At 43.1% G+C, this 26470-nt stretch overlaps 1 protein-coding gene across 8 annotated transcripts in view; it reads left to right on the forward strand.

Moving 5' to 3' along the window:
- Positions 1-26470, forward strand: part of NEDD4L (NEDD4 like E3 ubiquitin protein ligase) — a 355791-nt gene that overhangs the window by 210420 nt on the left and 118901 nt on the right. The window contains exon 1 of one of the 8 annotated variants that reach the window (XM_082641147.1): positions 6976-7190. The exons of the other annotated variants lie outside the window; for them this stretch is intronic. Within the exon in view, the coding sequence (XP_082497273.1) occupies positions 7116-7190 (75 nt within the window). The 5' untranslated portion in view covers positions 6976-7115. Of the gene's footprint in view, positions 1-6975; positions 7191-26470 lie in introns of those variants that run through there. 8 annotated transcript variants of the gene reach the window in all.

Below are 26470 nucleotides of genomic sequence, written 5' to 3' on the forward strand. Positions count from 1 at the left end.
ATCATTGATTTTCTACCTGGTCTGACACCTCTGTAAAGTAGAATTGGTTTTTAGAGTTATCAGTTATAATCAGCTGTAATATTTCAGAATTCTTACAACTCATCAGTTCAGTTTGTAGCATTTTAATGGTCATTTATGAATAATTCAGTTATTTTCTTAAATTAGTTTTTTGGGTTCCTTGGTTTGGTTATGAGCTTCTTAACTGCATGACAGTTATTTTGAGGAAGTGGGATCACTGTTTACCAGGCATTTGTGTCCCCTTTCACCACGCTGTCATGCCAGTTTTCTAATCCCACGTTACACTGGGTCCTTGGAAAGTTTCTGGGACTGTCTCAGTTTCTTGCTGATACAAAATTCATAATGTAAACAGAGTTAGAAGGGCCCACGGCGGGGGCAAAAACACGTATTCTGACACCCACTACATAACACTACAGGGAAGGAGTGTTCCTTCTTTCCTTCATCCCAGGTTCTCTGAATTTTCCTCGTGCCCTCTCCATGGACTTACACTTCCTAGAAGTAACATGGTAGTCTTCTGTGATTAAAAATCCATTTCACTGAACGACAAAGGAATACCCAAACTATTTTTGTTTGGGGGGGAATTTTAGTTTGAATCTCTTTCAGAGAAGGTGATTTGACTATACAGAACAATTTTGAAATTAGTATTAGTTCTTGTCTCTTTTTTACCTTAAAAAATAACTCTAGGAAGATATGTATAAACCACCGCTTTATTTAAAAGCACCACCACAACAATGCAGTGGATAAAAAAAAGCTAGTATTCCTTTCATTGACTTGGTCTCTGATTGGATTCTGTAAACTTTTTCTTCTTGGCTGTCTCTCTTAACGTGGTTCTATACGGGCACATTCCAATATTATGGAACTTGAAATTTCAACTTCGATGGCTGTTTTGAAAAGTGTAGGTAGTGAGTGCATCAGTAGGTGCGTATACACACAAACACATAGGGCTTGCAGGTGACAACTCACATCTCTGAAACACTTCACAATTTGAAGGGTGCCTGCCTTCATTTCACTTAGTCTGTATACCATCCCAGTCTCACTCAGCCTTCCCAACCATCGTGTGAAATAGTGTTATTTTACTGTTTCCAACCAAGGTATGTGATACTTCATTAGGTGTGATAACTAATGACAGTATCACATTCTATCATTTTGCATATATACAGAATAGGAATTTAAAAAATATGTAGATCTTTGCACAGTTTAGAAGCCTGTGTAGCCAAAATGCAGTTTAATGCTTTCTGTGATGTGACGTCCTAATGCTGAGAATTTTGGAGATGGCCACTCCATTTGGTGCCTTGGAGCACTGGCCTAATGGGCTGGACTGTGCAGATTCCTGACGTGTCCCGGGGGAGTTAAGACTCCCTCTCTGCGTGTTCTCTCTCGTCAGTGAAAGAGGAGGCTAAAAACGTCCAACTCCCAGGTTTACGGTGAGGTTTAAATGAGGTGTTATGTTGTTTTTTCCCTTCTTACCCAAGCCTCTGTAATGTACAGATCGTTCTCCAAGGAAGGTAATTAGGTTACCTGTGAACAGTGGGTTTTTGATCACAGGGTCTTAGACACAGGGCAACGTGAATTTAAGGCACACCTGGAAATGTTTACTTTAGTCACGGCTTTGATCTCCTTTCTGCTGGCATCTCATCTTTCCTGAGTATTTGCCCCTTGGATAATCAGCATCACAGAGCCTTAGCATTGCCCTGCGATGATGCAGTCCTTGAAAAGACTTCAATTAATTTGTGAGCTGTGCGTCGTAGAACAGGACCTTTAGTTGTATTTGCGCTATTGAATTTTGAAACTTAAACATAGTTATTTCTGCTGGCATTTCAGACACGTTATTTGTTTACCATGCCATTTTGGTTATATACATACACACACACACACACACACACACACACATATATATATATTTTTTTTTCATGCCATGTTTCCAGTTGTTTACTTTTCCTTCTTATGGGCCGTGGCTTTTGAGCAGCAATCTAATGTTACCTGTACAAAATTTTCACGTTATGTGGTTTACAAATGAGGACCGAATTTGGGAATAGGCCTTATTAGATACTGACTTTTAGAGGGTTTTCATAAATGCTGCAGCTGCTTCTCTTGGCTAAGCTTGGAGGCAGAGTTCCTTGGCACTGAAATAAAACTACAATTTTATAACATATGCTAATAAGAAAACTGTTATCTCTACATAAAAGTTCGCAATACCAGAAGAAATTTACTCCATGTAAGAATTCTCTTAAATTTAATAAATGTTGGCTGTCTCTGTATAGTTGATGGTTTAAAATTAATTGAGCTAATCTAAATGGTAGTCTATAAGCAGATTTTTTAACAAAACTAATTAACTGCATATTATTACTGGTGAGATGGATTAATGCCTAAATATATTGACCTTTTTTAACTCCTAACGATACTACCAAGACATTTGCAAAAATGAGGAAAAAGCTGGAAATTCATGGAAGGTGTTGAAATTGTTGATTGAATGCTCGAATACCAGAATATCTAAGTTTCCACTCTAAATGCCAAAAGAAGCTCGGGAAACCCAATCCAGAATTGGCTGGTGATTATTGAGAGGTTTAGTATCCTGTCTGCGATCATCCAGTTCCCTTGATTCATACCCGGCAGCATAATATTCCATGTCCTACACAAGAGAGGACGCCAAGACAGTCCACCCGTGACGTAGACCCAGCTCCAGTTTAAAGATGAAAAAGGGCTAAAAGGATAGAGTGTTGAAAATATTAGCTAAAATATGTATTGCAAGAGCTTGGTGATTTTTCTGGGTAGATGGAGATTATGGAAAGATTTTTAGAAATTATCTTGACTCAGTATGCATCACGGATGTATGATGTTCCCAATGGGTTTTCCTTTTTAAATCTCGTTTACTTATTTATTTTTTTGTGCTACAGCTTACTTGGGCAAATGGGTATGCAGAGGGAATATAAGAAAGTCAGTCAGTGAAACAGGTGGCCTGCGTGAGTGGGCCTGAATGAAGTTGTCCGTGTCCTGCCTGTTTTGTGCTGTGTCCTGAATTGACACCTCGGTGGTCTCTAGGCATCACCACGTTTTAACAGGAAGTTTGGCTTTCATGGTGGAGGATGAAGTAGATTGAATTTCAAGAAGCCTGCTTTTTAATCCCTGATCATTTTAGAACCAAGGACTGTTCTGACACTTTTGAATAGAGTGCTTCATGTGAAGGGAGAGGTCATAAAATGAAATCAAAGTAACAATTAAATTGAGTTGGAAGGGACCCGGCCTGCCTTCTCTGGGTTGACTGTTGTGGCCACACTTAATGTTACAAATACTTTGTATTGGTTCCTTTAGGTGGCTGCCCCAACTACCTATTCTTTGAAAAACTCCGTGTTTATTTTAGTGTTAGGTATTGTTCCCTGTACTTGGTAAGCAGAAAGTGAGGAAATTCCTCTGGGGAGGAAAAGACCAGTGCTTCCCCAAGCAAACCTGCCTTTCAGAATTTAGACAGCCTTCTTTTGGGACTTAATTTGGGACTTAATTTTTATAGATCAGGGTAAGTCAGGTGGCATTTACTTCCCTCATGTAATAACTCTGAGGAATCTGCTTTCAATCCGTCCTTTTTTATTATATTGTTTACCTCTTTCTTGGGGGCTGGGATGGGGTAAGGAACGTTATTGTTATGTATTTGATGATTCAAATAGTTTGATAGATTTACAGTTTCTCTTTCCTACTCTGTGGGTCAATCCAGAACTGACAGACTTTTAAAATATATTTAATGACCCACATATGTCATAACTCATCCACTTCCTTGAGAGACTTTTTAAAGCTTCATAATCATACTTGCTGAGGTTTTTTTTTTTTTCTTTTTCTTTTAAAATACATGACTGGGTATTTGACTCTTCAAGGAGGACTAAAAAGCCGCTGTGGTCCAGTTGTTTAAAAATTGAGTTGAATAGAAGAGTTGAGGTGGAAAAGAAATACTGAGACACGTATACTAAGCTCCAACCAGAGAACCTAGCACCTCTTCAAAGCGGGGAGTTTTTCAGGCCAGGAGTTCTGTTGTAGGACTAACAGCTTTCTTTAACTTTCCTAAGGAGTTAGGCCGAGTTAAGCACCGCATGCTAACAGCCTAGCTCTTGGTTCTTTATATTCTCTCTCTCATGAGTAAAAGTGCCTTAAGCTTAGTACGTATTCATTGTGTACTTACCAAGTATGCTTTTCCACTTGAAAAAAGAGATACTGAGTTGTAGTATAACTTTAAACATTTTAATGTAATTTTAATATTTAAGTTTATTTAATCTCTTATTGTAGTAGAAGCTGTTTTTTTAAATCCTGATACAATATTCTACACGTTAGCATATACTGTGAGGATGCCCAGATGTTGCAGCAAAGGATAAAGCAATGAAAATAGTTTTATATAAACTCAGCATGCCTAAGGGCCTGCCTGCACCCTAGGGTGAAATTATACTAGCAAGAGATGCTCCTGTATTCTGCAGTATGGCACTCTTCTCTGACAAATGTATGCAGGAGCCTTTTTTTTTTTTTTTTTTTTTGCTGTACGCGGGCCTCTCACTGTTGTGGCCTCTCCCGTCACGGAGCACAGGCTCTGGACGTGCAGGCTCAGCGGCCACGGCTCACGGGCCCAGCCGCCCCGTGGCATGTGGGATCTTCCCGGACTGGGGCACGAACCCGTGTCCCCTGCATCGGCAGGCGGACTCTCAACCACTGCGCCACCAGGGAAGCCCCTGCAGGAGCCATTTTTTATTTTACATTCATAAACTTGAAGAGCTGTGAGTTTCCTTAGGAATTATGTAGACCAATTCCTTTCCAGTTTAAAGATGAGGAAACGGAGGGCATTATTTTCACACTTACAGAGAATATTCTTTTTATCTCACAAGTGTGCAATAATTATTTTTGAATATACAGCATGTGAAGCGCTGTCAGCAACCTGTCACCCGCTGCCTTTGCTGGGGTATCAGCACTTGCATGGTGCCTGTTCTCGTGAAATCAATGCTTCTGCTGGATATGCATGCCTCATCTGAGCTGTCGTGTCCACTGAACAGAAAGTTCTATTGATACAAACCAGGTTTCCCAACCTTTTATATTCCCACATTAAGGCATGTTTACACACAGGACAGGATACCATGGGTCATGATGGACAGGAGTGATGTCATGCAAAGGGAAGATTGGAACCGGATCTGGAAAGATGACTAGGATTTGTCCTAGTGGGTCAGTGGGAGGGACCGTGTTTTGAAAGACTGAAGGTAGAAACCACCAGTGATGTGGTTTCTATATTTGCCCAAGAATTTCCTTGATCATGATTTGCAGGTTTCAACAAATTGTTTTTTAATGTGAAATGTTACTGAAGAATTTGGGGGTATGGTTATTGGCATGAATAATTCCTTTCTTTGCCATCAAATGTGGAGTTGAATGAATTCCTTCCTTGCCTGCCTGCCTGCCTTCCACAGAGCTGTTCTTTGAGCACCTGCTGGGAGAGTAGGAGGACCAGCGTGGAGGTGAATGTGGCTAAAATGGGCGCAGCGGGATGGGATGTGTAGGCTTTGAAGCCAGTGGTGATGGAGTGGGTATGGCATGGAGGGAGAAGGCTGCTGTGAGGATGCGAGGCTGGCAGGCCACAGAAGGCAGTGAGCACAGGAGTGATGGATGTGATCCCATTTACATCGTCATGGCCCACGCTGGCTCCTGTACGGGGACTGCAAAGTAGGAAGAGGGAGGCCACGGTAGTCGTAAATGTCAGCTTAGAGGGTGGCAGAGCCCGAGCCCTGGCCTTGGCTCTTGTCCCTGTTCCACACATTTATCCTCCCAGATCCTAGGAACAGTCATCACTTTTCTCAGGAGTTAGTCTAACCTCAATTCTTAGACTGTCAAACCTTAGTACTTAGACTGTCATATTCATGTTGCAGTGCCTAGAAAATGGGAAGCATTTATTCTCCTTAAGCAAGTGTTATTTCAAGATGCTTTCTGCTGCCTGTGTCACGGCAGGATGTGGGTGGATTTATTTTTGCAGGTTTGCACCAGGGAGTCTGCTTCTGATTTGCAGATTGCATTTATTATAAGACATATTGTCCATTGATGAATAATGTGTGGGCTACAAAGCAGATATGCAGCTTTTAAAATAGCTCATTTATTCTGCAAGCCTCAGCCCCAGAGACAGGCAGTCCCTTCAGAAGTGGGGTCCGGGAGCAGGGGTTTCTGCGTCTTTTCCCCCGATTCCTGAGGTCATCGTTTTTGCCCTCTGTTTCATTGTATTTCTTTGACGGGCTGAGGCCTTGAAACACGGTCACAGTCTCAGTTCATGGAGAAGACATGAGACGGGGAGAGAGTTCTTAAGTCACTGCTAAGGAAATTGATGCTCCTTTGTCTCAGCAACTGGCAATTTCCCTGATAATGTGGATTGAGACAAAGGGAAATACCAGATGTCGTGCTTTGTACTGATGTCCTTCCTGTGGGCATCAGAAGGTGGCCTCAGCCAATTGATCCTCATTGCTTTGAACTGACCTACTAATTCCCGTGCAGAGGTTCTGGATTTGGAGAAGCCAGTGGAGTCCTCGGAGGGTGGAAAGTTTCATTGGAGAGAGCGGGCCTGGGAACAGTCTCGCAACCTTACAACCAGGAAAGGGTCAGGGCAGGATGCGAAGTGGTTCAGAGGTGCCTCCCTTACTAAGTGGAGCCCGGCGATCCGCTGATCTTTGCTCCCAGAACCCTCCCTCCAGATAGTTTTTCCTTTTGAACAGGTTTCTTATTTTGCTGAATATGTTGCAATCTTCTCTCAGTGGCCAGGTGGCCTGTGTTGGAATGCTGGTGTGTGTTGCCAAGCAAAACAGATGCAGGAAGATTTGCCTGAAGTGGGGGGGAAGTGGGGGCAGGGAAGGTCGGTTATATTGGGGTCAGGGCGGGGCAGGACTAAATGGTGTTTATCTGCAGAATAGAGGGTCTAACACAGGTTTAAAAAGTCATTGCTTCACAACTCGAAAATCATCCTAGGTTCATGCAAGCATTTCCAGGCCTATTGAAGGCCTCTTTTTTATTTCCCACCCTGCATTCAGAATAGGGTTTAAATGGTTCAGTACAGCAGGAAGAATTAAGCCACTGGTTATCAGATTTTTAATTTTATTTTAATGTATTCCTCTTTTCTGCTTATTAATCGGTTGACTCTTAATGGAATGGAATCTGCCAAGGACGATGCAGGCTGGGTAAGGAGAATTTCACTGATTCTGATTGTCCAGCTCATTCAAGGACCCCTTGGCTAGGAGTGGATTGACTGTTCGGGGGAGAGTGGCACCCCGGTAACTCTGACACGTAGTCAGGATTGAGAACAACTAGTTTAAGAAGTTAATGCTAGTGACAGCCTAAACCTGGGTTTTGAGTTGGTCAGTAACCCCTGGTGTAAATACTGATTTAGCGCGTTTATTCTCACATGTTCTTTCACTTTTGTTTGTTCCTGCGGTAACTCTTTCTGGAGGTGGGGTGTTCTTCTGTGGCTCAGCCCACAAGGTAAGTTTCCGTGCAAAGGAGGCTGTGCAATACCTATGTTAAGAGCAACAGAGTGTTCCAGTTGGATATTTGCCATGCATATGGAGAAAAGCTTCTCTCCCAAAATAGCTTAGAAATGAAAGCAATAGTTTTCTCCTCAGTTTCCAACTGCAAGAAGCAAGTGAAAGTGGGATTCTGATTCTAGACCGGCAAGACCGGTTTGTCCTGTTGTATCTTACCTGCAAATATGACTTTTCTCCAGGTAGCAAAAGTTATCTTCCTTCTGTAAATATTAACTGAGCGCATTTTTGTGGCTTTTGAAAACTCCGCTTCTTGAAAGTGTTGACCGGGCGTCAGACTTTCATGAATTTCAGAGAAGTGGTAATACGTGCTTTCTTCTCTGTAGTGTTTAAAAGCAGAAGTGCAAAGGACTTTAAAGGTCACCTGGGTCAGCGTCTCATTTTTTTAAACAGGAAAGTGTGTGGCTTGTCTAGAGGCACACGGGAAGAGGGTAGCAGGACTTCAGTACCAGGCGGCTTGATGCCGGAACCGCTCTTCTCCCTGCTACACTCCAGCTAAGTCTTAAGGGTCTTTTGCAAGCGAACTGTCCAGGGGTGGTTCACATGATTCTCTTACTCCTTTTCATGCCTTCTTAAGTAGAACATTCTAAGCATATCTCAGTGGGGTTTTTTTTTTTTTTTTTTGGACTCACTGTTACCCTCACAGCCATGGATTATCATATAATCTAGTCATTCTTTATGGAAATGTTTTATTAATGTTGCTATCGGGGCTTAATAAGGTATATAATACACTTTGCTTCATCATTAAAGTTCTCAAGACGTCCATCATCTCTGAGATGAGTTTGCTGCTTATTGTTGATTTCTCATCTCTCTTTCTCGTCAGTTACCACTTCTTAGAGCCGTGAGTCTAGAAGCCCGCCTCCTTCTGACCTGCTAAGGACTTAGAAGGTGTTTAGGGAAGTTTGTTAGGATTGTTTATGAAGTGAGACTAAATAGACTGAGAGTAAGGATTTGAGTCGTTCTTTTTGAATAAAGGGCATGTGGTCCTTCTTTTGTCTTTCTCCCCAATCCCTTTGCCTGTTTTATTCTTCTTTGTCCTTGGAGCATGTCTGGAATCAGATAGATTATTTTAAGATTTAAGTTTAAGAATTCAGTGGGATACAATCTATGCCAGCTGTTTAGCATAGTTCCTGGCACTTAGTGGTTAATAAGTGTTAGGTGTTTTTATTATTATTTCCTCTGAAGAAGATGAAAGTTCTTCATAGATGTTTAAGGATTGGATACCCAGCAAACCTGTCAGCTGAATTTATATTGGCAAACACGTTTGTGGTTCATCTTAATTATTATTGCTGCCTGGGTCTTGTCCTTATCCTTTTAGAGTTAATGAATTTTCTACTGGACTGTATGGAAGAACTATGAAAAAAAATCAATAAAAATTATTCTTAAAAAAAGATTTTATGATTCAGTAAACTACCAGGTGTCAGCCAACTTTGGACTTTAAGTTAAAAGGACTTTCAAGGCTTTAGTGGTTTATTTGCCTTTTTTTTTTTTAATTGAAGTGTAGTTAATTTACAGTGCTGTGTTACTTTCTGGTGTATAGCAAAGTGATTTATTCTCTTTTTTAAAGGCCAACCAAGATCACTTTATGACAGTGGCTACCTTTCCCCTAGAGGTATTTCTGGAAGAGTTCTTTCTGATTCTCATTAAACCCAAACAGAGTTGTCGTAATTTAAAAGTTACCCTTTAGATCTGTAAATTATGAAAACCAAATTACAAACCAAAATGTACAGTTGATTATAGATCAGTAATTTTATCAACAGTTATGTAGTTGCACATATTAATTGTGTATTTTGCTATTGAGTAGAATAAAAATGTAGGAATTAAGTAGTTTCCCTCATTGATTACCACGTTTGTTTGATAATAATTATATTAAAATCAGTCTTTATTTTTCTTCTTGTATATTTTCCACGCTACACACTGAGTGTGCTTCTCTCTAATCTAATCTCTGAATTTCAGGAGTCTATTAATAAGTATGTGTAAAGAATTAGTTGCTAATTTTGGATGTGCTTGAAATGAGATTGTCAGCAAATTACAACTTCAAACCTAGGACTATGGTTTGTTATAGATTGGACATCATCCCTGGTGTAGAAGATAAATTCCAAACGTATGAAAGATATAAAAACTTCATTACTTCTGATATTTTTTTCATATATTAGACTTTTCTTATATGCCTTTAAGATACTTAAAGTCTAACATAACATCATGGATAGTTTTTCACCCCAGACATTTTATTTGTTGTAAGGTTTTGCAATGTTAAATTTATTGGAAATTAGAGACTAGAAAACAAATCCTTACTGATGAAATACTAGCTATTTATTTACTAAGCCCAAGTCTCTCGGTGACAGCTGTGGAATAAGCTACAGTTCAGTGGTAAAGCTGGCAGGAAATTAATATTATTTAATGCAGCCTCCCCGCTTTAACAAAAAAATAAACTCCAGAGAGGTTGTGTCATTTACCTGCTGTTGCTTCCTTTATGCACATGAAGGTCAGCAAGGATAAGTGACCCTTCTGAATTCCTTTCACATTCCAGGTGCTGTTCTAGAGATACAAGTGTTGAAAAAGAGAGACATGGCCACTGCTCTGGGAGGCTTATGTTCTAGCTACTGTATATATAGTAAAATGTATATATATATATTATATATAGTAAAAAGACTTTATATATAGTAAAAAGACACTACTAAATAGAGTATTTCCATAAATATGCCAAAGGACGTAAACAGGAGTCTGAGACAGAGAAAGTAATAGGGAGGCCTCTTTGAAGAAGGGAGATCAGGAGAACCTCCTCTCAAGAGCCAGCTATGACCGAGGCCTGATGTGTGAGGTGTGGCCTGCCTGGGTGGAAGGGAGTCCAGGAGGAAGGAACCTTGCGCCCGTGCACACGGAGGTCCTGCATGGGGAAGGGAGTTGGGTGCATTGGAGGAACTAAGGGATCATGATGAGGCTGGAGTGTAGAGAAGGAAGGGGGTAGTGGCCCAGGGGGAGTCGCAAGACATGCCAGGACCCCAGGTCTGTCACGTCAGAGACTATGTCCTGTCTGTAAATCACATGGAGGCACCTTGGTAGATACAAAACTTGAATTAACCCAGCTTCCCTGGAGCCTAGGAAAATAAAGTCGCTATTTTTAAAAGTACAAATCGTCTGATTTTCTAGAGGAAAAACAATCAGCATCTAATATCACCTTTGAGCTTTATGAAGGACCCCTCCCTCCAGTTGTTCCTCTCACAGATGATAGGAAGGCACCTTTAAAAAAACCTTTTTTTTGTGGGGCTTCCCTGGTGGTGCAGTGGTTGAGAGTCCGCCTGCTGATGCAGGGGACACAGGTTCGTGCCCCGGTCCGGGAAGATCCCACATGCCTCGGAGCGGCTGGGTCCATGAGCCATGGCCGCTGGGCCTGCGTGTCCAGAGCCTGTGCTCCGCAACGGGAGAGGCCACAACAGTGAGAGGCCTGCGTACCGCCAAAAAAAAAAAAAATTTTTTTTTTACTGAAGTATAGTTGATTTGCAGTGTTGTGATAATTTCTGCTGTACAGCTGAGTGATTCAGTTATACATGTGTATACATTCTTTTCCCTACTCTTTGCCATTTTGGTTGATCACAGGATATTGACTATAGTTCCCTGTGCTATACAGCAGGACCTTGTTGTGTATCCATTCTGCATTAATAGTGTGCATCTGCTGACCCCAGCCTCCCACTGCATCCCTCCCCCGCAGCCCCCGGAAGGCACTTTTTGTTTCCTTTTCAAAATTCTGTGCCATATATTTTGCTTCTGCTGAGATATAAAGACAGGACAGACAGGAATGTGTGAGGACGTAAAGGTTTCCTTACGTGTCTTTAGATTCCACCTTCACTTTCGAAATGTTTGACAGAGAAGTGTAAGCTGGTTTTGTTTGGTTTTGGTTCATCAGATGCCGTGTGGTTGTTGACAGTTGGGTGTTGCAGACAGGGCTTTGTGACCTCGTAACAAGTTGGGCTAATGTAGGTATCCGTTCATTGAGCTCCTTGTACCGTGCTCTGTTTCAGACCAAAATGGTAGGTAGGCTGTGTGACCTTGAAGCCCAGATTTTAGGTCTGGCCCTAAGACCATAGAGATTATATCAGCATATCCTTCTTAGAGTAAACCTGGGAAGACAGCGTGGCGGAGCAAGGCTGGCTGCAGATGTTTTCATCCCTCCCCCGTCAAGAGGTAGCGTGTATTTCCCCTCCCCTTGTATCCGGGCTGGCCCTGTGAATGCGGTGGCAGTGAGGCTGGGGTCCTTCTGCATTTAGTCTTTAAAAGACCTGGCAGCTTTCGCTTCCTGCCTTTTTGGGAGTGTGTGCCTTCAGGATCCGGCTGCCGTGTAAAGAAGCTTCAGTTAGCCACATATAGAAAAGTTCTGGCTTTCTACCATCCCCACCAAAGTGCCCAGCGGGTGAGTGAAGCCTTGGATGTTCCAGCCCCAGTCCCCATCTAAATAGCTCTGGTGGGTTTTAGACCCTAAATTTCAGGGTGGTTTGTTAGCAATAGGTAACCAAAAGAGACAGGGTCCTTACTTAATATTCAGTCGTGGGGAATTTAAACCTTGCTTGTTTGTCAGAGCCGCCTTCTGTAGGTGAGCTCGGCGGGGCGTGGGGTGATGGAGTGCTTGGACAGCTGTTTTCCCGGAAGCTGGAGGAGGGCAGCCTCGCGCAGGATGGGCAGACCAAATAGCTCAGGGATGCACTTGCTTAGACAGCTGAGAAACAACTGCAGTGGCCCAAAGGAGTGGGGAGAGTGGGTGTTTTGCTATCAGGAATGGAGTTATTCAACTTGAAGGGAAAAAGATATATAGTTTAAGGAAATCCATCACGTTTCTAGAAGTTGCACTAAGAGAAGCATTCTTAGCCTAGGCCCTGCACCAAGATCCAGTTATTTGTTAAAATCTAGTTTAGTAGGCGGGTGGTGAAGGACTTCTTCCAAATAATAAAGAATGGTTTCATATAGGATGATCGTCTCAATTTTCTCCCCTCTGAATTGCTGGTGAATTTCAGGGTCCAGAAAAATTTCATTTACCTTGTCCTGTATGCCCTTGTGGTCATAGCAGTTGGTGAAGTGTTTTTGCTTTTGTTTTTTTCTGTAACAGGTGCTCAGTAAGTGGGATCAATTTAGTTTCCATAGTAATTTGATTCATGTTACATGGAATTTAGCTCAGTTTGCTCCAAAGCAAAATCTGTTGCTATGTTTAAAATCACAACAAATGACGTCAGTTACAAAGCACACCTGCGCACTTTGGTGGATTTTTCTCCGTGTCGTGTGATTAACCACTACACACACAAATATGCATGTGACCACACACACAAACACACCCTCAGACCAAAAAACAGATGTGACATGCAAAGAATTTCATGGTTCTTGAGTAATTTGAAAAGATACAAAGCCCAAATTAACCATCCCGAGCACGAAGGTGTGCAAGTCCTCATTTCAAGGGAAACCACAGCCTGGCAGTCGTGTCAGCCCCTCCCCTTGCCGGGGCCTGAATCACCTGCACGTTATGGGGGCTGCTGATGACCGCCAGCGTTTCTGTCACTGCAGCCTCGGCAGCCTTGGGCCACACCCCTCCCCCATTCCCTGCCCCAGACTGTGGGGCAGAGGGACCTCATCTCGAGAGGGATGGAAGCGGTGAGGACAGGACCTGTATTTATTTATTTATTTATTTTATAAATTTACTTACTTGCTTGCTTGCTTATTTATTTATGGCTGCATTGGGTCTTCCTTGCTATGCACGGGCCTCATGCCGCAGTGGCTTCTCTTGTCGCAGAGCACAGGCTCTAGGCGCCTGGCTTCGGTAGTTGTGGCACGTGGGCTCAGTAGTTGTGGCGCACAGGCTTAGTTGCTCTGCAACATGTGGGATCTTCCCGGACCAGGGCTCGAACCCATGTCCCCTGCATTGGCAGGCTGACTCTCAACCACTGCGCCACCAGGGAAGCCCTAAGGCCCTTTTTCTGCTGCTGACAGTTTCTGTGACCCCTGGTCATGTCACTTTTCTGAACCCACTTCCTTATTTGTTAGATGACGGCACCTGCATTAGACTTTCTGTGAGGAATAAATGAGGTAACTTTAAGAGCTCTGGCGATGCTAACGTGCTGTACAAATGTGGTTGATTATATTATTATTAATGATAAAATGCTTACTAGAAAAAATACAGTAGTCCTTTTTTCCCCCTTAAGATGGCTTGAGAAGGATTTCAGACTTAAGTGATTAAGGAAGGCCCCACGATGTAACCAACAACGTGTTTGGTTTGAACTGTGTATAGGGCTGGGCGCTGGCTGCAGAACTGTTGGAATGTGTTGGGTGTCCACGGTCACCAATTCTGATACCACTGTGCTCAGGCATTTTGCTGGAGTAGACCATGTCCTGCTGTTTATTAAACATTTCTGTGTAGAGAGAATTGTTTTTTTTCCCCTGGAGAGGATTTATTTCTTAGTGCCAGGCTCCAGGTTGGCTGTACTACCCTCGGCTTTTTGCTTGGCAGACGTGCAGCCAGGTCATAAGGGGGAATTTATGGCAGGTCTGGGTAAGAACACTAGACGAGGAGAAGAAAAGGGACTTGGCTGTTGAGAGGGAAACATGTTAGCCTTGGCATCTCTGGGCCCACTTTGCCCTGGGGGCTTGGATTTGAACGCTGGATCCTGTGGGTTCCCTCCAGGGGGGAGGGGAAGGAGCATTAAGAAGGGGAAAGAAACAATGCTTTGGTGAGAACAGAAGCAACAAATAAAACAGAGGATGGTGATTCTGGCGTGATCCCTGAGGCAGCAGAGAAAGGCAGGCTCTAGGCTGAGGGTCAAGAGCTCGGTTCCTGGGGGTGGGCGCGCTTGGCTGGGGTCGTATACTCTGGGCACGTCGGGTTGGTTTGGGAAGCCTGGCAGCAGGGAAAGGAAAGGCTGTTGACCAGGCCTCTTGTTCACGTGGTAGATCTTGAGTTGGGGTTGCGACAGTTCATCCTCCTCCAGTAGGTAGTTGCTAGATGTTCATTGCTGGCTAGATCATTGGTTACATTTGCATTTTTGGCTTGTTTCTTGGTGGATACAAAGGAGATAATTCAAACCTATGGCTTTTAAACTTTGCTCCCAAGGCTGCTTCTGAGGTTCTGCAAACATTCACCTAAATGTCATTTTTATTATTTTTAACTTTTTACAACTCTGAAAATGTGATCATAAATTCAAACATACAAAATGTGTGAGATAAAATATCTTATCAGGGGGCTTCCCTGGTGGCACAGTGGTTGAGAGTCCACCTGCCGATGCAGGGGACACGGGTTCGTGCCCCGGTCCGGGAGGATCCCACATGGTGGGGAGCGGCTGGGCCCGTGAGCCATGGCCGCTGAGCCTGCGCGTCCGGAGCCTGTGCTCCGCAACGGGGGAGGCCACAGCAGTGAGAGGCCCGCGTACCGCAAAAAACAATAAAAACAAAAACAAATATCTTATCAGTATGTTTTATAATCTGAGATTATGTGCTGTGTGAAATCCATTGGCATATTTTGCTGGCTTATTTTTAACCACTTCTGGATTATTGTTATATCTTAACTGGTTGAATTGGCTAGGCAGGTTATGGTCAAAAACTTCAGTTTTTATAAGCATCAGGGGTGATGCCAATTCAGGTGGTCCATGACCCGCTTTGAGAAACCTTAGGCTGAGAGATGTTGATTGATGCCTCACTCAGAACTGACAACCTTGGAAATACTTTCTCCCTAGCTTAGTTATTTTCATCTGCAAAGCCATTGTTTGAGAAATATCAAACGTGCTTTCTTTTTCATAACCAAAAAAATGCTGAAGTGTGTTCATAATCCTGTCTAGTTCTTTGAGAGCATTGAACCTCAGATAGGCCTGTGAAATTCAGAGAGGCATTCTCTCCATTATATACACTGGAAATCTATGTATTTTGCAACTAACAGTGTATAATGTAGTTCGTTCTGGAGTAGGAGGTCTGACCTCTCCGTATGGCCAAAGCCATTTGAAGATCAGAAACTTTGGAGGCACCTCGTACCCTTTTCCACGTCCACCCGGTGGCCAGGCCCTGCCCGCTCTGCCTCCTGCGGTGACCCCTCCCCTCTTGTCCTCCCACCACTGCTGTGGCCAACTTCTTATCCAGGGCAGTAGTGCCCTAACTGGTTAGATGGTTAACCACCTCCAGACTGACTCTTCTAGTCCAGCTTCCTAATTGCTGCCCCAAAGTCCTATCTTGTGAACTTCAAATCTTAACTTGTCACATTCTGCCAAAAACCCCTGGTGGCTCTCTTACCGCTATGATCAATCTGCTCGCATTTCTCACCTTACGTATGTCTTTGGCTCCATCCCCCCACCCCCCTCAAACATTCCCTGGTACAGGGCACTTCTCTAGACCTTTATTCCCCGCTGCCCCTTGAGGATGCCCTCGAGGCCCCCGCCTCCTGACAGTCCCTTGCTCACAAGTCTTTTACTCCCTTGCTCTGTTTCCTCTACCCCCGCCTGCATATGTCTGCAGATCTGTCTTCTCTCAAGCAAGGTTGAAAATTTTTAAATTCAGAGACAGATTTTCAGAATAATCTGTTCACACAGTGATTATATACTTGGCTTCTTTTACTTTAAAAATGTGTATTAACGTGAGGGAGTCCAAAGTCATCTGGCCCTTGCTGTCAGAGAGCTTACAGTCTAGGGAGAGAGACAGGTATGGAAAAGATACATGCGAGACAGTATGTACCAGTTATGGAAGTAAGAGCTCAAACCAAGAGGAAGACAGAGATGGATGAAAGCTACTGCTTCGCACAATCGAGAAAGCCTGAAGGCTGCAAAGGAAGAGAGGGGTGAATGGGGTCTTGAAGAGTGCGTGGGGCTGAGACGGCAGGCAGAGAGGGCATCTCTAGCAAGAAGGCTTGGAGGAGAGGAAAGTCTCAGGCAACTGGGCCTGTGTTAGTGGTTAGGTGAGTGGTTGAGTAGAGAGGGGGTGGGGCCGGAGGGGTGGGTTGAAGCCGGTGTGTAGATGCTGTTTGCTAGGGTGTCAGTAGGCTTTTCTCATTCGTGCAGGGTCTGGGGGAACATCTCTGCCATGTGAGGGCTGGGATTTTGCATTGTTGCCGTGACACATGACATGCTTGACTCTGCTTGATTTAATAAGAATTTGTTTTATGCTCTAAATCAGGAGTCAGCAAAAGTTTCCTGTAAAGGGCCAGATAGTAAATATGTTAAGCCTCTATTTAGAGCCTGTTTAGAACAGACCGCATTATACACCGTTCGTTGTGAAATACACACATTTCGAGTGGAGAGAAAGCCTCTGAATTTCTTGGTCTCTGCTTTAAGCTGGGCGAAGTGTTCTTGGCAGGATTCCGCACCCTCCATCCCTGAAGCCTGCTCTGCAAACAGGCCTCCCGTTCAACTCCTCCAGCTCGGAGTGTGCGGTGTACTAGGTATGCCTCTGTGTTTACGGTGTGATTGTTTGCCTGTTCTCCTGGGTAATGAAAAGAGGACCTGTGGGGCTGGCCTGGTTAGGAAAGCTTTCCTGGCAGGGGCAGTGGGGAGGGTAAGTGGAGAGAAAGGGGGAAGGTTTGAGCTGGGCTGTAGCGTTGACAGTTTAATCTGAATAAACAGTGAAAAAAGCTGGTGGGCACTGCAGAGAGGTAGCTTGGGTGGGAGGACCTGACACGGCAAGGATCGAGGAGGCACAAATAAGATAGGTCTCTGGGGGCTGGTAAATCGTGTAGACTTTTCCTTAAGACAGGCTGACTTCTGGAGCCTTTCCAGAAAGTTGCTGGTGTGTTTTCACTAGGAACTTACCAGTGGCAGGGATGGGGGCAGGGGGTGCGGCAGAGGGAATTAGAAATGAGGGCTGAAGCTGAGAAACAGTCCTTTCAACTTATTGTAGGTACATTGTTTTTTCCTGTATTCAACCACAATTAATATATGTTAATCGTGGAAACATTCAAAAGTAAAAAAAAAAAAAAAACCTACAGAATCGCTCGTAGTCCCATCACCAGAGATAATCAGTTTATTCTCTGCTACCTATGTGAGAGGCATTGAAAAGGTGAACAGAGGAATTTGGTTAAAGGATAACCAAAAAATGACATCTTTCATAATTAACTGCTTTCCACTTATGTGCCACTTCCTGAACTCTGCTATAATTCAATTCTTTTTTTTTTTTTTTTTTAAATCGGGAAGGAATAGCCCTGGTGGAAATGGTGAGACTTACAGTGGAATACGTTAGCGTGGCTGTGCAATGCAGAGTGTTAAAACCTTCTGAAGTGGCTTTTGTTTCTCGTCTGTGACTCACCCACTCTGTGGCACATTTTTCATCATGGTTTTTCTCTCAACTTCTACCCTCATGTTTCCCTTCTTTATATTATACAGTCTCTTTTCATCACTAGGGAATGAGTTCTCCTCCTCTCCATGCCTACAATGTTATAGATAAGCCATGTTTCATAAACAAGTCAATAAAAATTTCCCCTAACCTTTGGAAAATTGTTTTAGAGGAAAAATAAAAAAGCCTTATTCCCCCTTAGTATATTACAACTGACCTATTGGAGCAATATTAAAATTAAGAATTTTAAGAAACATAATCTTTAATTAAAAGGTACAGTTGACAGACGTGTCTGTTTTACAATTCCAACAGTATACCCATGTGAGTAGTACCTAGTTTCTGCTTGCTTAGTTTTCCATCTGATCCTCGCATTGCTGGCAACAAGGAGTATTTTCGAACCTGGTTAAAATGCTGTCCATTAGCTGGTAAATCTAGTGTTGCCACCTCAGAGGAGAGGCAGGAACTCTTTCTTAAAAAGGAGGATTGAACTACTTCTCATTATCTTATGTGGCCCATTATTCATCTATCTGATTTTAAAATGGCACTGAAAAAAAATAAAATAAAATGCCACTGAAATTTATACTCCAAGAAATTTAAATGAACGTGGTTATTAATTGCAAAAAAAAAAGGTTTGTGGAATATTAATTGCAGTTATTGAAATTAAATAAAAGGTCAGTCAGTCCATTTTGGATCAGTCCAGTGGATTTAAATTAAAAAGTTACACCTACTGAAAGGTCAGATGAATGAACAAGTGAATTTTGCGCTGTGCAGCTTATCTCAGTGAGCTGACCCAACGGGGGCTGGGTCTATTTACCTCTCTTGCAGGCTTTGATGTCTCAGTTGAGTTTGAACACTCCCAGTGGGTGGGGCACAGTAGCTCAGACTGGTGTAACATTCTGCAGTTAGGCCTGTTACTTTATATGGGCTCATGAAATGGATTTCCCTCTCCTGGTGACATATAAAAAAGAGAATCCCAAGGGACCGTGGAGAGCATGAATTCAAAGTAGGAAATTCCCGTCTGTCTCAGGTTGGGTTGTGCTGCAGAAACAAAATCTCAGTGGCTTAGACCGCAAAGATTGATTTATTTATTTTTGCTCATGATAGACGTCCAGCATTTGTTAGCAGGGGAGCAGTGCTCAGTGTGGTCACCAGGAGTCCCCAGGATGATGGCAGGTAATTCCAGGGATGGTGTGCTTCCACCACCCCTGCCATGGGGGAAAGGAGCATGGCAGATTGCACGTTGCTCTTAAAGGCTCTGCCTAGGACTTCCGGGTAAGATGGCGGAAGAGTAAGACGCGGAGATCACCTTCCTCCCCACGGATACACCAGAAATACAGCTACACGTGGAACAACTCCTACAGAACACCTACTGAACGCTGGCAGAAGACCCCAGACCTCCCAAAAGGCAAGAAACTCCCCACATACCTGGGTGGGGCAAGGCGGAGAGATCCGCACGCAGAGGATCGGTGCCGAGCGGCACTCACCGGCCCGAGGGGCTTGTCTGCTCGCCCGCCGGGGCGCGCAGCGCTGGAAGCTGAGGCTCGGGCTTCGGTCGGAGCGCAGGGAGAGGGCTGGGGCTGGCGGCGGGAACTCAGCCTGAAGGGGGCTAGTGTGCCGCGGCTGGCCGGGAGGGAGTCCGGGAGGACTCTGGGGCTGCCGAAGAGGCGAGAGACTTTTTCTCCCCTCTTGGTTTCCTGGTGCGCTAGGAGAGGGGATTGAGAGCGCTGCTTGGGGGGGCTCCACGGACGGGCGCGAGTCGCGACTGAAGGCGCGGAGCCCGGTGGCGGGCGTGGGACGCTGGGGCTGCTGCTGCCGCCGCCGGGGGGCCTGTGTGCGAGCGCAGGTCACTGCCCACACCGCCCTTCCGGGAGCCTGTGCAGCCCGCCACTGCCGGGGTCCCGGGATCCAGGGGCGGCTTCCCTGGGAGAACGCACGGCGCGCCTCGGGCTGGTGCAACGTCACGCCGACCTCTGCCGCTGCAGGCTTGCCCCGCACTCCGTGCCCCTCCCTCCCGCCCGGCCTGAGTGAGCCAGAGTCCCCGAAGAGGCTGCTCCTTTAACCCTGTCCTATCTGAGCGAAGAACAGACGCCCTCCGGCGACCTACACGCAGAGGCGGGGCCAAATCCAAAGCTGAGACCCAGGAGCTGTGAGAACAAAGAAGAGAAAGGGAAACCTCTCCCAGCAGCCTCAGAAGCAGCGGATTAAAGCTCCACAATCAACTTGATGTACCCTGCATCTGCGGAATACATGAATAGACAACACATCATCCCAAATTGAGGAGCCCGGAGTCAGTGCTGTACCTCTGAGGTGGGAGAGCCAACTTCAGGACACTGGTCCACAAGAGACCTCCCAGCTCCACATAATATCAAACGGCGAAAATCTTCCAGAGATCTCCATCTCAACACCAGCACCCAGCTTCACTCAACGACCAGCAGGCTACAGTGCTGGACACCCTGAGCCAAACAACTAGCAAGACAGGAACACAACGCCACCCATTAGCAGAGAGGTGGCCTAAAATCATAAAAAGTCCACAGACACCCCAAAACACACCACCAGACGTGGACCTGCCCACCAGAAAGACAAGATCCAGCCTCATCCACCAGAACACAGGCACTAGTCCCCTCCACCAGGAAGCCTACACAACCCACTAAACCAACCTTAGCCACTGGGGACAGACACCAAAAACAACAGGAACTACGAACCTGCAGCCTGCAAAAAGGAGACCCCAAACACAGTAACATAAGCAAAATGAGAAGACAGAAAAACACACAGCAGGAGAAGGAGCAAGATAAAAACCCACCAGACCTAACAAATGAAGAGGTAATAGGCAGTCTACCTGAAAAAGAATTCAGAATAATGATGGTAAAGATGATCCAAGATTCTATTTCCCAGATCCAAAATCTTGGAAATAGAATAGACAAAATGCAAGAAACAGTTAACAAGGACCTAGAAGAACTAAAGATGAATCAAACATCGATTAAAAACACAATACATGAAATAAAAAATACTCTAGATGGGATCAATAGCAGAATAACTGAGGCAGAAGAACGGATAAGTGAGGTGGAAGATAAAATAGTGGAAATAACTGCTGCAGAGCAAAATAAAGAAAAAAGAATGAAAAGAACAGAGGACAGTCTCAGAGACCTCTGGGACAACATTAAACGCACCAACATTCGAATTATAGGGGTTCCAGAAGAAGAAGAGAAAAAGAAAGGGACTGAGAAAATATTTGAAGAGATTATAGTTGAAAACTTCCCTAATATGGGAAAAGAAATAGTTAATCAAGTCCAGGAGGCACAGAGAGTCCCATACAGAATAAATCCAAGGAGAAATACGCCAAGACACATATTAATCAAACTGTCAAAAATTAAACACAAAGAAATCATATTAAAAGCAGCAAGGCAAAAACAACAAATAACACACAAGGGAATCCCCATCAGGATAACAGCTGATCTCTCAGCAGAAACTCTACAAGCCAGAAGGGAGTGGCAGGACATACTTAAAGTGATGAAGGAGAAAAACCTGCAACCAAGATTACTCTACCCAGCAAGGATCTCATTCAGATTTGATGGAGAAATTAAAACGTTTACAGACAAGCAAAAGCTGAGAGAGTTCAGCACCACCAAACCAGCTTTACAACAAATGCTAAAGGAACTTCTCTAGGCAAGAAACACAACAGAAGTAAAAGACCTACAATAATGAACCCAAAACAATTAAGAAAATGGGAATAGGAACATACATATCGATAATTACCTTAAATGTAAATGGACTAAATGCTCCCACCAAAAGACACAGAGTGGCTGAATGGATACAAAAACAAGACCCATCTATATGCTGTCTACAAGAGACCCACTTCAGACCTAGAGACACATACAGACTGAAAGTAAGGGGATGGAAAAAAATATTCCATGCAAATGGAAACCAAAAGAAAGCTGGAGTAGCAATTCTCATATCAGACAAAATAGACTTTAAAATAAGGACTACTAGAAGAGACAAAGAAGGACACTACATAATGATCAAGGGATCGATCCAAGAAGAAGATATAACAATTGTAAATATTTATGCACCCAACATAGGAGCACCTCAATACATAAGGCAAATACTAACAGCCATAAAAGGAGAAATCAACAGTAACACAATCATAGTAGGGGACTTTAACACCCCACTTTCACCAATGGACAGATCATCCAAAATGAAAATAAATAAGGAAACACAAGCTTTAAATGATACATTAAACAAGATGGACTTAATTGATATTTATAGGACATTCCATCCAAAAACAACAGAATACACATTTTTCTCAAGTGCTCATGGAACATTCTCCAGGATAGATCATATCTTGGGTCACAAATCAAGCCTTGGTAAATTTAAGAAAATTGAAATTGTATCAAGTATCTTTTCCGACCACAATGCTATGAGACTAGATATCAATTACAGGAAAAGAGCTGTAAAAAATACAAACACATGGAGGCTAAACAATACACTACTTAATAACGAAGTGATCACTGAAGAAATCAAAGAGGAAATTAAAAAATACCTAGAAACAAATGACAATGGAGACACGACGACCCAAAACCTATGGGATGCAGCAAAAGCAGTTCTAAGAGGGAAGTTTATAGCAATACAATCCCACCTTAAGAAACAGGAAACATCTCGAATAAACAACCTAACCTTGCACCTAAAGCAATTAGAGAAAGAAGAACAAAAACATCCCAAAGTTAGCAGAAGGAAAGAAATCATAAAAATCAGATCAGAAATAAATGAAAAAGAAATGAAGGAAATGATAGCAAAGATCAATAAAACTAAAAGCTGGTTCTTTGAGAAGATAAACAAAATTGATAAACCATTAGCCAGACTCATCAAGAAAAAAAGGGAGAAGACTCAAATCAATAGAATTAGAAATGAAAAAGGAGAAGTAACAACTGACACTACAGAAATACAAAAGATCATGAGAGATTACTATAAGCAACTCTATGCCAATAAAATGGACAACCTGGAAGAAATGGACAAATTCTTAGAAATGCACAACCTGCCGAGACTGAATCAGGAAGAAATAGAAAATATGAACAGACCAATCACAAGCACTGAAATTGAAACTGTGATAAAAAATCTTCCAACAAACAAAAGCCCAGGACCAGATGGCTTCACAGGCGAATTCTATCAAGCATTTAGAGAAGAGCTAACACCTATCCTTCTGAAACTCTTCCAAAATATAGCAGAGGGAGGAACACTCCCAAACTCATTCTACGAGGCCACCATCACCTTGATACCAAAACCAGGCAAGGATGTCACAAAGAAAGAAAACTACAGGCCAATATCACTGATGAACATAGATGCAAAACTCCTCAACAAAATACTAGCAAACAGAATCCAACAGCACATTAAAAGGATCATACACCATGATCAAGTGGGGTTTATTCCAGGAATGCAAGGATTCTTCAATATACGCAAATCAATCAACGTGATACACCATATTAACAAATTGAAGGAGAAAAACCATATGATCATCTCAATAGATGCAGAGAAAGCTTTCGACAAAATTCAACACCCATTTATGATAAAAACCCTGCAGAAAGTAGGCATAGAGGGAACTTTCCTCAACATAATAAAGGCCATATATGACAAACCCACAGCCAGCATCGTCCTCAATGGTGAAAAACTGAAACCATTTCCACTAAGATCAGGAACAAGACAAGGTTGCCCACTCTCACCACTCTTATTCAACCTAGTTTTGGAAGTTTTAGCCACAGCAATCAGAGAAGAAAAGGAAATAAAAGGAATCCAAATTGGAAAAGAAGAAGTAAAGCTGTCACTGTTTGCAGATGACATGATACTATACATAGAGAATCCTAAAGATGCTACCAGAAAACTACTAGAGTTAATCAATGAATTTGGTAAAGTTGCAGGATACAAAATTAATGCACAGAAATCTCTGGCATTCCTATATACTGATGATGAAAAATCTGAAAGTGAAATCAAGGAAACACTCCCATTTACCATTGCAACAAAAAGAATAAAATATCTAGGAATAAACCTACCTAAGGAGACAAAAGACCTGTATGCAGAAAATTATAAGACACTGATGAAAGAAATTAAAGATGATACAAATAGATGGAGAGATGTACCATGTTCTTGGATTGGAAGAATCAACATTGTGAAAATGACTCTACTACCCAAAGCAATCTACAGGTTCAATGCAATCCCTATCAAACTACCACTGGCATTTTTCACAGAACTAGAACAAAAAATTTCACAATTTGTATGGAAACACAAAAGACCCCGAATAGCCAAAGCAATCTTGAGAACGAAAAATGGAGCTGGAGGAATCAGGCTCCCTGACTTCAGACTATACTACAAAGCTACAGTAATCAAGACAGTATGGTACTGGCACAAAAACAGAAAGATAGATCAATGGAACAGGATAGAAAGCCCAGAGTTAAACCCACGGACATATGGTCACCTTATCTTTGATAACGGAGGCAGGAATGTACAGTGGAGAAAGGACAGTCTCTTCAATAAGTGGTGCTGGGAAAACTGGATAGGGACATGTAAAAGTATGAGATTAGATCACTCCCTAACACCATACACAAAAATAAGCTCAAAATGGATTAAAGACCTAAATGTAAGGCCAGACACTATCAAACTCTTAGAGGAAAACATAGGCAGAACACTCTATGACATAAATCACAGCAAGATCCTTTTTGACCCACCTCCTAGAGAAATGGAAATAAAGACAAAAATAAACACATGGGACCTAATGAAACTTCAAAGCTTTTGCACAGCAAAGGAAACCATAAACAAGACCAAAAGACAACCCTCAGAATGGGAGAAAATATTTGCAAATGAAGCAACTGACAAAGGATTAATCTCCAAAATTTATAAGCAGCTCATGCAGCTCAATAACAAAAAAACAAACAACCCAATCCAAAAATGGGCAGAAGACCTAAATAGACATTTCTCCACAGAAGATATACAGACTGCCAACAAACACATGAAAGGATGCTCAACATCTTTACTCATTAGAGAAATGCAAATCAAAACTACAATGAGATATCATCTCACACCAGTCAGAATGGCCATCATCAAAAAATCTAGAAACAATAAATGCTGGAGAGGGTGTGGAAAAAAGGGAACACTCTTGCACTGCTGGTGGGAATGTGAATTGGTACAGCCGCTATGGAGAACGGTATGGAGGTTCCTTAAAAAACTACAAATAGAACTACCATATGACCCAGCAATCCCACTACTGGGCATATACCCTGAGAAAACCATAATTCAAAAAGAGACATGTACCAAAATGTTCATAGCAGCCCTATTTACAATAGCCCGGAGATGGAAACAACCTAAGTGTCCATCATCGGATGAATGGATAAAGAAGATGTGGCACATATATACAATGGAATATTACTCAGCCATAAAAAGAAACGAAATTGAGCTATTTGTAATGAGGTGGATAGACCTAGAGTCTGTCATACAGAGTGAAGTAAGTCAGAAAGAGAAAGACAAATACTGTATGCTAACACATATATATGGAATTTAAGAAAAAAAAAATGTCATGAAGAACATAGGGGTAAGACAGGAATAAAGACACAGACCTACTAGAGAATGGACTTGAGGATATGGGGAGGGGGAAGGGTAAGCTGTGACAAAGTGAAAGAGCGGCATGGACATATATACACTACCAAACGTGAGGTAGATAGCTAGTGGGAAGCAGCCGCATAGCACAGGGAGATCAGCTCGGTACTTTGTGACCGCCTGGAGGGGTGGGATAGGGAGGGTGGGAGGGAGACGCAAAAGGGAGGGGATATGGAAACATATGTATATGTATAACTGATTAAATTTGTTATAAAGCAAAAAAATAAAATAAGTTAAAAAAAAAAAAAAAAGGCTCTGCCTAGAAGCCGCAGACATCACTCTGTTGGCTAAAGCAAGTCGTGTTGGCTGTGCCTAACTTCAGGTTGAAGCAATGCATGTCTGCCACTGCCCAGAAGGAGGAGAAGTGGGATATTGGAGAAGAGCCTTTAGGACTCAACTGCTACCCTTTTATCCACCTTAATGATCATGAGGCTTTGGGGCAATAGCAAATTCCTTCCTCTTACAAAGGTCCCGGCAGTCAGTCCCCCAGCCAGCTGCTGATGCTGCGCACCATACGCTTGACTTGTGAGAAATCCCTTTTGAGAAAGTAGCTTCCCTACCCATTTCACCGTTATTAATTGTTATGGGCTGAATTGTGTCCCCCCCCAAAGATATGTTAGGTCCTAACCCCAAGAATATAAAAATGTGACCTTATTTGGAAATACGGTCTTGGCAGACGTAGTTAAGATTGAATCGGGTGTGCGTGGATTCAATATGCCTGGTATCTTTATAAAAAAGGGAAATTTGGATACAAACGGGGAGAAGTGCCATGTTAAGATGAGGGCAGAGATCAGGGTGATGCAGCAGGGGCCAAGGAACGCCAGAGATTGTCAGCAGACCACCTGACGCTTGGGGAGAGGCATGAAATGGAGCCCTCAGAAAGAACCCACCCTGCTGACACCTTGATCTTGGACTTCCAGCCTCTATGACAATGAGACAATAAATGTCTGTTGGTTAAGCCACCCAGTTTGTGATACTTTGTTATGGCAACCTTAGCAAACTAA

The sequence above is a fragment of the Mesoplodon mirus genome, assembly GCF_964341445.2.
Source record: "Mesoplodon mirus genome assembly, chromosome: 13".
Taxonomy (NCBI): domain Eukaryota; kingdom Metazoa; phylum Chordata; class Mammalia; order Artiodactyla; family Ziphiidae; genus Mesoplodon; species Mesoplodon mirus.